This window comes from Rutilus rutilus (genome assembly GCF_951802725.1).
Source record: "Rutilus rutilus genome assembly, chromosome: 24".
Taxonomy (NCBI): Eukaryota; Metazoa; Chordata; class Actinopteri; order Cypriniformes; family Leuciscidae; genus Rutilus; species Rutilus rutilus.
Genome location: NC_140228.1, coordinates 18,784,713 through 18,801,126, shown reverse-complemented (window position 1 = coordinate 18,801,126; position 16,414 = coordinate 18,784,713). Strand labels below are relative to the sequence as shown.

Sequence of the window (16,414 nt, the reverse complement as noted above, 5' to 3'; positions counted from 1 at the left end):
ACATCTAGACCTGAGGATGCATACACTGATGCTGGCAACATCATGCACCCAAGCCAAGTTTTTGGAGATCCCATTGTCACTCCCCACCCCCATTTAATCTATTCCACCTCTGAAACATCTGAATCACGTATCAGAAGGGCTTGATGATAACTTGACAGATCGAATTAGGTGTGCTTCAACTATAAATGAAGAAATATATGGCTGGTCTTTCCTAAGGAATCCCTTGGAAACCACTAGTTCTGGGCTCTGGAGACCATTAAGCGTGGGGCTCCATAGGGTCCAGCTGGTGATACAAGCCGGGCAGAGGGACAGAAGGTGAAATAAATGACTAAACTGATGGCAGCCATAAAAAGGGGGAAGGGGAAGTGGGGTTGTGGTACAGCACAGAGCAATAAGGGCTGTGACGCTGATGAATGCGGGGAAGGATAGAGAGGCGACCCTGGCCTCTCTCAAACCGAAATGAAACCACTGGGACATGTAGGGAGGCGGACATGTTATTAGTGACGGACTCAGACAGCCAGATGAGAAGAGGAAGAGGAGGAACTGATGGACAGACAGATGATATGAAAAGATCACTTAGGTTTGCCATTTAAAACACAAGCTGTGTGAAAAAATAAAGGGGTCAGATCATACATGATAATATTAGTAACATTTTCTAGATTTAGTTTTACACAAAGTTGCAGTTGTTTTTGCAGAATAGTTCCAATAAATGCTCATTTTGAGGGAGCTTTGAGTTCGAAAAAGCTTTTTTATTAATGAAAATGTCAGATCAAGGCAAATTTGATATGACATGACCCCTTTAAAAGACATGAGCTACAGTAACTGAAGCAACAAAGATTCATGTGTGCCATCTGTGGAGTTTGTTTAAATTGTATAAGCCTGCATGACAATAACAGATAACAAAATAAAATAGCAACAAACTCATCTTAGCCAGTCATCACTGACATATGGTGCTTTGGACTTCCCAATGCAAGATCTTATTTGCAAAATATAAAATATGTTGAAAACTAATCTGGTTCAATCGGGTGCATATACTATACATTTTCACAACATGTCAATAAGTGATTATCATAAAATTGTTTCAAATCTAGTTACACCAAAAACATCATTACTCGTAATTCAATATTCCGCAGCTCTTCATTTCCAATAATAGTCTATTGCTGTCGCTAGCAAGATGGCTGGGATAAACTCTTAACAATAAACTTTCAATTTTCATTCTTTTTCAGGGACAGGCTTGGCAAACAGGCACCTCCTCCAGAAACAATATTTGTAATATCCAAGATTTCCCCAGACAGATTCAATCATTCAATTGAATTACTGCCCCATTCTCTAACATTCATCCTAGACCTCGTCTCACTCCAAAGCTCCATTCTTCCAGACATGTTGTGAATAATGTAGAAGAATGAGTTCTTTAAGTGAGGCGACATCATATTTAGGGGTCATTACATTGAGTCGATCGGTCTCTGCTGCCCCCGTGCCATGCAGCACTCTGGAGCTGCTCCCCATCACAAGTCAACTTATTTTATAGCTTTAAATAACTTCACTTTTAGTGTGTAAACAAGAGTTGAACTGGGTGAGGAGCAATACAAGGAAGGCTGCTGGCTACGGCTGTCTGGAAATGTGAGGCATTTATTTTGATATCACATTGTTTTTTTGCGTTTTTTTCCAGATCAAAACCACCTAAAATTCCTGACTGTTGTCATATGAATGCAGAAAAAATGCAGTTATTATTTTAAATGGAAAGTGTTAAGTGATTTTGACCAATTACTTTAATAATATAAAATAACTTATATGAAGAATGCAGAATGCAAAAATGAAAAATGCTGTTTTTATTTTAAAGGGGAAGTGTTCAGTGAATTCTGAACATTAATTTAAAGGAGTCATGAACTGAGAAATCAAAATTCCCTTGACCTTTTGACATACAGGTGCTGGTCATAAAATTAGAATATCATCAAAAAGTTGATTTATTTCAAGAATTCAACTTAAAAGGTGAAACTAATATATTATATAGACTCATTACATGCAAAGTGAGATATTTCAAGCCTTTATTTGTTATAATTTTGATGATTATGGCTTACAGCTTATGAAACCCACGAAATCAAAATCCCAGAAAAATAGAATATTACATGAAATCACAGTAATTACACAGTGATACCATGGTCATTGAACCAGGTTTTGGTTCTTTTGGCAGTGTGGGCAGGTGCAAATCCTGCTGGAAAATGAAGTCAGCATCTCCATAAAGCTTGTCTGCTGAAGGAAGCATGAAGTGCTCTGAAAATGTCCTGGTAGACGGCTGCGTTGAGTGGACAGCACAGTGGACCAACACCAGCCGATGACATGGCTCCCCAAACCAACACAGACTGTGGAAACTTCACACTGGACTTCAAGCATCTTGGATTGTGTGCCTCTCCATTCTTCCTCCAGACTCTGGGACCTTGGTGTCCAAATGAGATGCAAAATTTGCTCTCATCAGAAAAGAGGACTTTGGTCCACTGTGCTTTATTAAATCCAGCGTCAAAGCAGCCGTCTACCAGGACATTTTCAGAGCACTTCATGCTTCCTTCATTTTCCAGCAGGATTTGCACCTGCCCACACTGCCAAAATAACCAAAACCTGGTTCAATGACCATGGTATCACTGTGTAATTACTGTGTGATTTTATGTAATATTCCAATTTTCTGGGATTTTGATTTCGTGGGTTTCATAAGCTGTAAGCCATAATCATCAGAATTATAACAAATAAAGGCTTGAAATATATCACTTTGCATGTAATGAGTCTATATAAAATATTAGTTTCACCTGTTAAGTTGAATTCTTGAAATAAATCAACTTTTTGATGATATTCTAATTTTATGACCAGCACCTGTATAAGAGGTCATTACTATAAAAACATCCTGCAAGTTTCAGAGCTCAAAACTTTCTTGTTAGTCTAAAAACAGCTTATATTGAAGCCAATCTGCCAGAACGACAGGTTGTGGAATGTGCCACTTTATGGCTGTCTATGTAGTAGGAAAATAACGAGAGAGGCAAATGCAGGTCTATGCAGAAACTAAACGATAAAGATGACTCTCGAAGACAAGACACTGTGCAGTGCCAAGTTGTGAAAAAACACAGTCTTTGCATTGCCTTCCTTCTGATCCCAACATTAGGAAAGAGTGGATGACCTTTATTTTTTAATGAAGTTCCAGACCACATCAGTAAGAACTTGGTCCTTTGTTCACTTCATTCACTCTTGCCAAAACTCCCCTTATAATCAACGAATCTCTTATTCACATCGTGTTTGCACTATTAGCTATGATGAAAGGATTCGTTAGTTTGAATTTGAGTTGCAATGACGAGAACGCTGCATTCATGCACTCAACCTGTCTGTGATCGGCTACAATGCTCATCCACTGCAACTTTTCAAGCCACAATCTAAATATGATGCATTAGATCTAAATATAACGCTATACTCGACACTTTTCATGATTAGTCAACCTTGAGAGCTGTAATAGTAAAAAAGGGGTTAAAAGTTTTCGAGAGAGTTTCACATGTAATTCTAGCTATTTCATATGCCAATATGTTAGCCAATCACAGCAGTGGACGTTTACAGTGAAGTCTCACAGCAGACACGCCCCTTAAAACAGAGCATTCAAATCAGAGGGCTAAAATCAGGTTAGGAAAAATGCCTTTTATTTCTAAATTATGACAATTTTTTATGTAAAAATCATACTACCATTATAAGTGCACACCAGGAAATATTATGGAACAATAAAGCAATGCAGTTCATGACCCCTTTAATGGTATAAAAAAAAATATATTTGTAGTTATGTAGTTATTGTTTTAAATGAAATTTGTCCCATTACTTTAATCGTATAAAATAACATACATTGAAAAAGAAGAAATGCAGAATGCAAAATAATATGAATGCAGAAAAATGCAGTTATTATTTTAAAGGAGAAGTGTAACAAAATACAATTAAAAAAAAATAAATAAAAAATAATAATAATATTTTCCAATCTTACCTGTAGTGGTAGAGGAGGCGTAACAGGTGATGGCAAGCTGCGAGCTGGTGATTGGTTTTGCCTGTGAGGGGGCGGAGACTGGGGAGGCTGAGCTGAGCTATGATTAGAGGTGGTACAGGTGGAGGCGGAGCCTGGAGAAGGTCCAGACACTTGTGATTGGATCGGAGGAGTGAGCTGATGATGGCTGGGTGGCTGGAGATGCGTTGCGCCGCAAAGATGTTGGTGCTGCTCCCGTTCTCGTTGTTGTTGTTCTCTTTCACGCTGTTCTCGTTCTCGTTCTCGCTGTTGTTGTTGTTGTTGCTGCTGCTGTTGATGATGATGATGCTGTTGCTGGTGATGCTGTAGCTGTTGGAGCTGTTGGAGATGCTGGAGCTGAGAGTTTAGGGATGAGGTAGCTGTGATGAGAGAAAGAGGAAGGAAGATGTTGATTTTTTACATGATCTAAGCCAAGTATTTATAAAATATATATATATAAAAAAGCCATTTCGGCTGTACAGCAGATCTAGAAGATCTAGAAGAAAATAGTGTCATGGGCCAGCTAAAGTAAGTTTACTGGTTTAAGTTTACTCCCTTACTGCAAAACACTAGTTCTGTCTGGATGCGCTTAAATTAACAGTAAGGACGTGTTCCTGTCAAATATCACACATGCGATAAGCCGACAGAAATCAGAAATCAATTTCTTTGCTGCACTTGCGTACATCAGCTCTCTCAGATCAGATCTCTCCTTGGTCAGCTTGGACTGAGTGTGTCTCCTGGCCCCTATATCTTTGCGTGGCAGGGGGTGGGACTCAAGAAGCCACACTCTCTTTCTGCTCCTCTCTATGGGAGCTGACCCCCAGCAAGGAGCTCCTTGAATGCCACAGACTAACGTTTTGCCGCCTGGTATCTGTTGACAACAGTGCTAACTGCGTCGCCGAACAGGCCAGAGGGGAAAATCAGGGAATCAAGGAGGAAGGCCTTGTCTCTTTCTATGATGCCTGTCAGGTTGATCCACAGGTGTCTCTCTGTGGCAACCATGGCAGCCATAGCGCGACGATAGCACGGCCCATCTGCTTGGTTGCATGAAGGGCAAAATCTGTGGCTCGACTGAGTTCTTCTAACGCCTGAGGCCCTAATCCCTCACCATGATCCAAATCTCTTCATTGTCCCATACCCCTGGTCACGCATCCTAACCAATGTGGTGTATATGTTATATACTCAAGTGGAATATGGGTTCCTCTACGATCTCAACACCTCAGCGAGGAGATCAGCGAAGAACAGGAGATGGCGGCGGGGAGGCTGTTCATGTGCGGACGTCTACATCCAACCCCTCAGAATCAGCTGCAGATAGTTCCTCGTTCTGGTCTGAACAATTCGCAGAGCGAGCTTCAAGATCCAGAACGGGGACCTCTGTGTCAGCAGAGAGCACGAGAGATAGGACATTTTCATCCGTCTCAAACGCCGCCTCCGCTGACTCAACCTGCGAACCCCATTACCAAAGTCGCAACACTGCCTCGACAGCAACGGGACCCGAACCATGAAGCACAGGAGCTCGGTCCTTTTCCCTCAAGAAGAGGGCCAAACGGTATCGTAGCTTGCGGATGCTGAAGCGATTGCAATGCTCACAGTCAGCCCCCTCAAGGACTGAACTTGAGGTATGTTCCTCACCTAAACACATAACTCACATGGGGTGTGAATTGTCCACCGTAATAAAGCGGAGGAACAGAGTCACACATTTTCTGTTTCTCAACCCTGCCACGTCAACAGACTGCTCTCCTGACTAATATTTCCACACACACATTTGACAATTGAGAAACACAGACACACGCTTAAACATACGGCTTCTGAAGACAAAGAAGCTTATGACGTGTATTTCAGGCATATATTTTATGTCCATAAAGCTTGACCAAGAGAATGGCTCGTTTTGACACGTGCTTCAGACACTGGCTCACGCGGAAAGTGTTCCAATAGCGTCAATGGCATGACGCAGCATCAAAGTTCATTTCGCAAGGGAACATTTCTATTTTCAGTGAAAAGAAAATACATCTTCAGAACTATGAAAATGGAACAAAAATAACTAAAGAAGGAATGTTTCTTGGCTATATTTTTCCTCTGAATAAATGGAACATAATTCATGTGCACTGGAAACTCTGAATGTCAAAGCTTTTATTTTTGTGATACATGAGGAGAAGCATTTCACTATAATTCTTATGAATTCATTAGACTTCTTCTTTGTAAGAAAGCAATAGAGCCTAATCTCAGCAAAGTGACTCACCAGACACTCTGCTGGGATCAGATAAACAACTTTACTCCTATACATTGTACAAAAGACCAATGCACTGAACTGGATTTAGTCCATGACAGAACAAGATGGCCTAGGTTAGACTCTTAAAGCCTCTTCCATTCACATGTTCATGCCAAAATCAACCTTATTCCTGCACACTGAAGCACGACCAGAAAGTGTCAACTCAAATTATCCATATACCTTTTGAAAGAAAACATTGAAAAACAGATGGGCAACACATTAGAATGAATAAATGACCTTCTGTCTTCTCTGCAGGAACCAGAGCAATGCTCTGCAGACAGATGCCTGACCTCTGCTCAACGTTCTGATAATGAACTCTTCACTGCAAAGTCATCAAACAGAGATGTTTCTTCTACACTGCACTTAAACCCAAGATGTCACAAACATTTTATGGGCACCATTATTTAGAAGTTATAACAGAAATGAAACCACCAAGATGTCCTCCTTTGGTGGCACCGAGATGATATCGCACAGCAATATCTCAATATTTGAATCAATTTAGGTGTAGAATCCACACAGTGTTTGAGACTGACAACCATATAACTAACAAGTGTGACTCTCAAATGATTCTGTTCAGGCACACTGCAAAAATCATTTCAGTATTGTTGTTGTTTTACTGCAAAATTGTGTGTCATGTCTTCTGTTCAGAGAATATATTTGAACATCTTCAAAAATATATATAATAAATTATTAAAAAAAAAACGATATATATGTTTGCATTCTCTGAAAACATCTTGAGCATTTATTAATCTTAGTAATATTAATTTAAACATTTACTAATACATTATTAAAATATTTAACATTAGTTAATGTACTGTGAACTAACATGAACAAACAATCAACAGCTGGATTTTTATTAACTAAGATTTATATACTTAATTTATATTTATATACTGTAACAAATGTATTGCTCATTGTTAGTTCATGTTAGTTAATACATTAACTAATGAACCTTATTGTAAAGTGTTACCAACATCTTTAAATAATTATAGGACATCTATCCATCCTTCAAACTGCTTGTCCTAATTGACAAGTTATTACTTAATAAATGTTATAATATATATACATTCAAACAAACAAATAAATCATCTATAGACAAATAGCTTCTAGTTTGCTAACGTCAGGAATAATTTGCATACATTTTTAAATCAAAGCCCAGTGTAAGCCATCCCAAAAATAAATCACCAAATAATTGAACAATGGATCGATGTTCAGCTACAAAGCGAGACTTGTATCGGCAAGCATATGTTTGTGCACAGCGTACTTGACAAGAAGTGTTCATAATTAATTGATGCAGATGAATAATTAAAACCAGGAGATTTTTAGCTGAAGACAACTAAGAAAATACATTGGTGCTGACGTTTCTTTGATTAGTGTGGCTATACTCGTGCATCACAACCGGACAGGCAGGCGAGGTTTTGACGCACCGCAAGCTTTCTCTCCCCTACTCCGAGAAAAAAAGTGAAAAACAAAAAAAAGTGTCTCTCAACCAGTAAACAGCCCACTTTTACATTTCTTCAATCGCCTGACACGTTGACACCGCTCTCACACCCCAGCATGAATTATATATATCATCTGCGCCCGGGAAAATTCCAAGAGTCCAATTCGCGCTTGAAATGTTGGGGCAAGTTGTCTCGCAGGCCCTGACAGGGCGTACATATGTGGCGCTCCATCGCACAACTATAGAGGAAGCCGAGCGAGCTGCTACAAGTAGAAAATAAGTGAACAAGAATAGGGAGGAGGACAGGAAAAAAAAGGACAAAGAAAAGAGAAAGCCTGAATCCTGTCAAAAATATTATCGAAACCAAGGGGAAGATCAAAGGTGATGGGAGGGTCTCCTCCCACAGCAGTCGTGAGACCGGAGAAAGAGACAGAACAACAAAAGAAAAGGAAAACAAATAGAGAGACTGAGAGAGAGCCACAGGATGGTAGAGAAACCCCATGTGGCCCTATTATATGGGCAGCACTGCAGGTAAAACTCCGGTTGAGAGCGAGTGCTTTATAAACTCTGTCATCTCGTTACGAAACATTGCTAACCTTCCGTTCTCCTTTAAACATACTCGGTCTCGCTGCGTACGAAAGAGGATGCAGACTTTGAGGATTCTGTGATGCAGACCTTGAGCCAAAGAGTCGGGTGCAATGACCGAGCTGCAAAGGTCTGAATGCATCGAAAACACAATATCTACACAAATACAGGGCAGAAATACTGCGTTTACTTCGCTGGAGTGTTTATATGAAAAGAAGACAAGGACATGGAGAGGAGATGAAAAGAATGCTTTCTTTCTTGGGTGATGACAAAAACATGTAATAAAAAATACACATAAACACAAAACACATTGCTCTATTCAGTTCCACTGAAAATGAACCAGAAAATGATGTATGACGCCATTCCCATTGGAAATACAGAAAGCAGTAAATTACTTCACGCATCTATAGAATGACAAAAATTCAAGGATGCAGGGCAACAATAGTAAATGTCTGCAATCTAGCAGTTCTCATATGAACCACAGGGCATGGTAAAGACTTTAAGACAGTTTGTTTAGACTTAAAATAATGAACATGATTTATGACCATGACCCATGATTTATTTATAACTGAAAGTATAGAAATAGAGCTTAATTGAGATATATTATTGATCTAAATTAACTGATAATAATAAGTGTTTCTTGAGCACCAAATCAGCCTAATAGAATGATTTCACAAAGATCATGTGACACTGAAGACTGCAGTAATGGCTGCTGAAAATTACACTTAAAAATATATTCATAGAAAAAAGTTACTGTAAATTATAACGTTACTTAATTACATATGTTCTTTAACTAAATCATTTTTTGTTACATACAAAATATATATTTTATATTATTATCATTAACTGAATTATTCATTTTTACATTGTTTTATCTTTTTTCATATGTTTACGAAACCACAGAATACCCCAGCACTGCTAAAGCTAGCATTGCTCATAAGTCAATATAATAAAACATAAATAATAAATGCACAGCCAGTGGACAAAGCATCTAGATTTGTAGCGCACTATATATGCTGTCCTTTTTCTCTTTTAAAGGTCATAATACATTCAAATCGCATGTCATATTAAAACATGAATTGACAGGTAGATTACCTCACTATTTAATTCATTTGTATTCCACAAGCAAAAGTAAAGAGCAGACATATAAACCTTGTCAAACCCTCAGAAGTCTATAGTTATGAAATAAAACCTGACAACTTTCTCAAAGCACACACAAATGAAGCCAGGGCCCATCCTGACAGGTTCTGTGACCCGCCTGACGTATGGATGCTCTGTTTTTGCCTCCCTGCACCTGAATCCACTCCAATTTAGTACCTTTTTTCTTTCTTCCCTCTTCTTGAGACCGACCTGAACTCAAGCAAAGCAGCAGCCAACAGAATCCTCCAGAACAGATGACAGAGCCCTCTGTTTAACACAAACTCATTTTCCTCACCTCAACGACCCTGTGTGTGCCAAACTCCCAGTGTAAAAATCACCTGTGGTGTGTTTGATGTGTGTGTGTGTGAAGCGCGGCGTAGCTGATTGTCAGAGGTCAGCGCGGAGGTCATCAAGAAGCGACAGGGTGATAGCGCTATTTTTGTTTCTAGTATCAGAGAGAGTGTACAAGGCAAAGCAGAGTATCTCATTAAAACACTGTCTGTCTGTCCCATACAACACGCTTTCCTCTGGGGGCGTCCACCTGACGAACACAACAACTTATGTCTGGGTCTGATCTGTGTGTAAAATCAGTCGGAGATAGAGATTAACTGACGATTAAAATGCTAAATCTATTATATGCATGCATACATCTCATTCTCTAAGAAATATTGACTGACATTTGAATCCTGTTAAAGACCTGTCAAAGTGATTGATTGCAAAAATTGTACACTACTAAAATTTCATGATGCATCCCACTTTAGAAATAATAGTGACAGCTAAATGAAGTCACACACTCGCGCATAGACACACACAGGCTGCGCAGTGAATTAAAGGCCAATCGCAAGGCCAAAAGTAAGTAACCCTGAGTTAATTAAATCGGTGGAAAATGACTGTGGTGGAAGAAACTAGTGAGAGGAGCAGAACAAGAGAGGTCTGATGGTGTGCTTATGTACGGTGACCGGGAGGGGACATGTTCGGTTCATTTAGTTTTGTCGTGGCCACAACATATAAACTCTTGGGAACGTGATATTAAATCGTGGGAACGTCATAATATATCGTGGTTACGAGAACGTATGTTGAGGGAACAACATCCGTTTCTCGTGGCTATGAGTTTTATAACCGAATCTTCACACGCGATACGGGCTCCTCCTTTTACCCCAGTCATAATTTACTTCGTTATTTGTTCATTTAAAGGAGAAATATCATGCTTTTAAATTGTTCCTTTTTACATATAAATTATACATTTGTAGTCTATATAAAGCAGAACTGCAATGCTTGGGTCTGAATTCTTCATTATTATAGCTCCACAGGCCCCTTTTCTACCCCTTTTCTGATGTGCGTCTGAGAGCAACTCGTTTTGGTGCGGTCTCTTTAAATACAATTGAGACACTTCATACCCTGCCCCCTCTCCAGGTTGCAGAGGTTCAACTCCACCCCGTTCGGCCATTTTTGTAGTTTGATAGCAGAGATACGATTATCTAGCGGCACAGAAACTTTTTATTCACACGTTATTAACAAAATGTCAACAACGGAAGACTTGTCCAGCCAGCCTTACATGTTCGAGCCAGAGTCGGAGCCGGAGCGAGATGAAAATGAAGACGACGAACCTGTAGAACAACGTATTCATATGGATGTATCGCACTGGTGTGTACTGTATTTACACATGAAACTTTGGTCTTCCGACCTTTTACCACCGTGTCGATTTATTTCGATTAATATGTGCGAGGGAGAGAGAGCAAGACAGCGTCTAGTTTGGAGACGGTGATGTCTTGTTTACACTTTCGCCTGGCTCTGAAGAGAGAGAGCGCCCGCGCGACCGGGTCTCTCTCTCTGCTCGTTCTTTCAGTTAAACATGCGCCCTTGTCACAAGCGCGGCAGTTTATCTACATTAGACGGTGTAATGAAGCGTGTGGGTTACTACATCCAACAACCGAACATTTTAACTTACCCTCTCGTAACTTCTGCATCCTTTAGCTTGGACTACAAAATTGCAGCGAGAAATAAAAATGGCGGATTGCTCGAAGTGTTGGGCCGGAAGTCAATGTCCTTATTTGGCAGTTCCGCTGCAAATACTGTGACGTAATAGTTCAAAAAACGTCATAGATAACAGAAAAATCGGAACAGGTTGAAAAATATGACCAAAACAGAATATAAAGATATCAACGAAGCACCTGAAGAGAATAATTTCATATTTTCTGTACTTCTAAACACTCCAAATATACAACAAAATGCATTTAAGGGCTAAAAAAGTGCATTTGGCATGATATGTCCCCTTTAAGTTTCTCATAATTTGTTTTTGTTTATTGCCTTAAACGGGACTTTATTCGTGACCAGAGCAATTTCACTCAAGCCAGCATATTTCCGACGAAAAAGCCCATTCAGCTTAAGAGTGCGCTTCAGGTGTCTTTCATTTATAACGTACCCATGTCTTAATGCCAGAGACCGCACTATATCTTTATATGACATTCCTAATTCCAAGTAAAATGTTATTTCATCAGTCATCTCCATCTCTGACTGCTGTATATGGTTACAGTATTGACCGTGTGTAACTCGTGGCCACGAGAAATAGATGTCGTTCTCTCAAAATATGAAGTCGTGGCCACGGGAAAATATATCGTTCCCTAAACATATGATCTCGAGGCCACAACATAATGATGTCGTTACCTCAACAAAATGATCGAGTGGCCATGATTTATTATCACATTCCCACGACTTAATATGACGTTCCCACAAATTAATATCTTGTGGCAACAACATATTATCACGTTCCCACGAGTTTCTATGTTGTGGCCACGACAAAACTAAGTGAACTGAACATGTCCCCTCCCGGTCACCGTACTTATGTATGCTCTTACAAGTTATTCAATCAAAAGCGTTAACTGATTTTCTCTTTTTCTTGCTATTTGACTTGTTATTTAACATTCATGACTTAGACTGCATACTCACCAAATAGGCATTTGTACTGAATTTAGTACGCACCAGTACTGAATTTAGCTCTCTTTTATATCTTATAGTGCTTGAGTGGTTTAAAAGCACCTTTAAAGACTGAATGATGGCGTGATCAAATACTTTAACTCTAGTCAAAAGATTCAAAAAAAAAAAAAAAAATCTGTCTGGAATGCATTTGCACTATAAAACACAAATAAAAGCTTACTTACTAGCAGAAAAAAGGTCAGTGTTGGACTAAATGAGTAAAAATATAAAATATCAGTACCACCTTTAGCAGATGGCACCTTCATTGCTTACAGTGGGGCTCAGACATTATTAAATGATTCCCTAGCAGTGATTTGGATCGGGATCAGACAATGCTTAAAGGCAGAGAGGTTAGACTGGAAGTGAGAGGGCCTTGAGTGTTTATAGCACTGAAGTGGACAGCGTGTTAGGATCAGACCACAAAGCCCCTCGTCTGACATGCATGTCTGATCAAAGTGTGTTACTGCTATGGGCTCTGCTGGGGATTTAAAGGAATTCTGGGCTGTCTTCCAGAGAGAACAAGGTGTAAAAGTGGTTTTATGATAAAAAAAAAAAAAGAGGAAAAAAAACATTTGACTGAGCCACAGAATGTTCTTTGAATGTATTTTGGGTGGAAATATTGTAATTAAACCTTTTGGATTTGTATTCTTTCTTCTATAAGAAACCTATTTGCAACCCTTTTTACTTATACTTAATGAGACATATTTCCGAGTAAAACTGGGTGTTCAATGATAATATTCCTACATCACCTTGTGAAAAAGAATTGTGCTTAATTGAATTGAATGTGCACTTATAGTGTAATATAAATCTTTAAAGTATATTTAAAAAACCTGGTTAACACTTTATTTTACTGTCCTTGTTACATATATTACATGTTCTTACTGTAAATTATGCATAACTACATGCAGCTAACCTTAACCCAAACCCTATTCCTAACCCTAAGTACATGTTGTTAATTAATATTATTACCATAATATGAAGAGTTCAGATGCAAAAGCCTCTAAGTGCCACCTGAAATTTTCTTCTAGAATGATCATTTTTATCAAGCTCGTTTATTTAAGTTAAGTAATTTCACTTAAATGACAATTAATAGGTAATTTGCATTGCCATTTAAGTGAAATTATTGAACTTAAATATACAAGCTTGATAAAAAATTATCATTCTAGAAGAAAATTTCAGACGGCACTCAGAGGCTTTTGCATCTGAACTCTTCATATATTACTAACTGTATAATTACACTGTATCAAGTACACCTAACAAAGTAACCAAAAACTGTTTTTGCAGATAATATAATATTAATGAAATATAGTTTCTTAAATGCACTTTTAAAAAGTTCACTTTGTAATTATGTCAAATTAAAAGTTATACTTTAAATTACATTTTAAATCATTTTATTTTAATCTTTTGACATGCTTTAAAGAAGTACACTTATTTTGATGTGTTGACTAACATACTAAAATTCATGCTTGATTATAATTGTAACTGTAGCGTGTTATTCAATATTACACAAAGCTAATATATTTTAAAAGTAGTACATTGCAACTGAATCATTATGAATGTGTAATTACAAACACATACATACAATTTCAGTAGAAATGACATTAAAGTATGTTTTAATTTACCATAAATGCTTGTCAGAACATTCTGCAGCACACTTTAACCATATTTCAAAAACAATAGAAGTAATTATGAAATTAGACATAAAGATGTACTTAAGTCCTACTTAATTTGGTTGAAAAAGTACTCTTAAGTTATTAATAAACAAATGTAAAAAAAATATTATTCAATATAAATTAAATGTATAATACAATTGCATAATACATGCAAAAACATTACATTCAGTTCACACTAAAGTATATTCTTTTAAACTATATTATTTCCACAAGTATTTCTGCTAAAGTGCACTTCTTTTTTTACAAGGGCCAGCTCATCACCAGCTACTTTAACTCACTAACATTACCTGTGCTCACCATCTCTGTCTGTCTCTTTGGCCTGTCTGGCTTGACTGTCCCATGCGCCCAGTTCCCGAGGTCCTGTCCCCCCCCGCCCGCTTTCCCCTTAGTGTCTAATGCAAAATTTATGCTCACGAGGTGGTTTCAGTGGGTGGAAAAATCAATACCGCCGGGCCCTGATGCGCCAGCGAGAAAGAGTGCTCTTTGACTGACAGTAAAAGCATGAGGAGGGGATCGAGGGGGCACTTTTAAAGCGAGGATAGGTGGACGACAGCACAGAATTGGCCTATCCACATCATATTACAGCCTCATTTAAAGTCTGATTCCGATAACAATTCCTTCCATATTCAAAACGAAGACATGTTTTCAGCAAAGACCTATTTGAGGATTACACTCCCGTTCTACCTGCTATTAAAAAAAGCATTTTTTTATATACATCATTGTTGTTCTGCCCTCAGCTGTATTCCTGATGTTGATAAGCGCAAGGCTGCGCAGGCAGCGGTGTCGAAATGAAGTGATTTAAAGACAATGTGCGTACATCATAAGGTCTTTGTTGTTGGCTGCCTGCATCGTGCTTTGCTTTAGCCTTTGAAAACAGAAGACGGAATGTGTACGCATGTATCTGAAAAACCAATTCGGGGTGTGAACCAGGGCTCTGAGAAAGTGTGTAAAGGAAAAAGAAGTTTCAATGGAACGAAACGGCTTTAAACAATAGGATTTGCCCTAAATCCTTCTCCCAATATCATTCACCTCTTTAATTATTCCTTTTGCTCGTCTCGCGGAGCATGTAAGCGCTATTGCGTTCAACCGAACGAAGGGGAGAGGAGCGCTGTGCCCGCGGGCAGCCGGTCTGTTGAAACGTAGAGCTCTAAGTGACATGACACCGCTTGTGATTCCTAATGCACTTTAATAAATTCCAATACGGCTAGAAAAACGCAAGTAGAAAAGTCACCCACTGATTCGAAACGCGAATTATCCCGGAATATCAAATACGTGCAAATTTGTGTGCGTTGTCCTTTTATTTTGGTTGCGACGAGCGTCCCTGACATACACTGAACCCTTTTATGAGCTCGCAAACAGTTTTGCAACAACATTTTAAACAGCAGACTTCCTTGCACAGTTCTTTGGGGGGAAAAAAACAAGCATATGGCATTTAATACGACCTCAGCTTTTTGAGACAAGCACCGTGATCCTTTCTGCCGGTTTAGTAGTTTCTCTCCTGCATGGCCTATGAGGTATTTGAGCGGTCTGAGCGATACATGATGAATGAAGTGGCGTGCTACTTATGCGCTTATCGTGCTCAGTGACTAGCAACAGGTTCAGCAGAGGCCAGCCACAGTAAATGAAACTCCTCAGCAGGACAATACATCATCAGAGCAAATGTATGCGGCCCGGACGTACACGCGCGCATCTCCCGCTCGTGCAGGACACCGACAACAGGCGTGATGGGAAGGAGGAGGAGGAAGAAGAAGAAGAGGGTGGAAAACGTAGCAGAAAAAAAAGATGGAGGGAAAGGGTAACAAGGAGAGAAGGAGAAGAAAGAAATATGGTCTGGGATGTGTGGTGGCAGAGCGGATTTCCTATTAGCCGATGGACATTTTTTTGTTTTTAGCATTAACTGCCCAGGCTGGGAAAGCAAATAGAACTTGCCATGGCTAATATCACACATAGGGTTCATAGAGAGGAGATTTATCATGATGAAACACTGTAATGCACAAAGGCTGCGAACACATTACGTTGATGCAGCTCTGTTGGACTTTTTGTCAGTGAAGGTCATCATTTTCTCTGAGAAGATGATTAAAAAAAAAGTACATTATTATCATAATATTAAATATCTCAAATGAGAATTTCACATATGAAAATAAAGCCTTTCATTAAATGAAAGATCTGGTTAAAACTGTCACAAAAGTTTTATAATAAAATAAAAAAGTAATTATGGAAACAATGTTTAGGGACCTTTTTTAAGAGGAGAAAATAATATGATAAAGTAGATGAGGATGAAAAATAGTATGGTATTCTTTGCCATTTACCTTACA

At 38.9% G+C, this 16,414-nt stretch overlaps 1 protein-coding gene across 3 annotated transcripts in view; it reads right to left on the bottom strand.

Annotated features, from left to right (window-relative positions):
• pou6f2 (POU class 6 homeobox 2) overlaps positions 1–16,414 on the bottom strand; it is a 114,071-nt gene that overhangs the window by 41,886 nt on the left and 55,771 nt on the right. For all 3 annotated transcript variants that reach the window (XM_084399259.1, XM_084399258.1, XM_084399257.1), the window contains one exon: positions 4,004–4,398. In XM_084399259.1, coding sequence (XP_084255385.1) covers positions 4,004–4,398 — 395 coding nt within the window. The remainder of the gene's footprint in view (positions 1–4,003; positions 4,399–16,414) is intronic.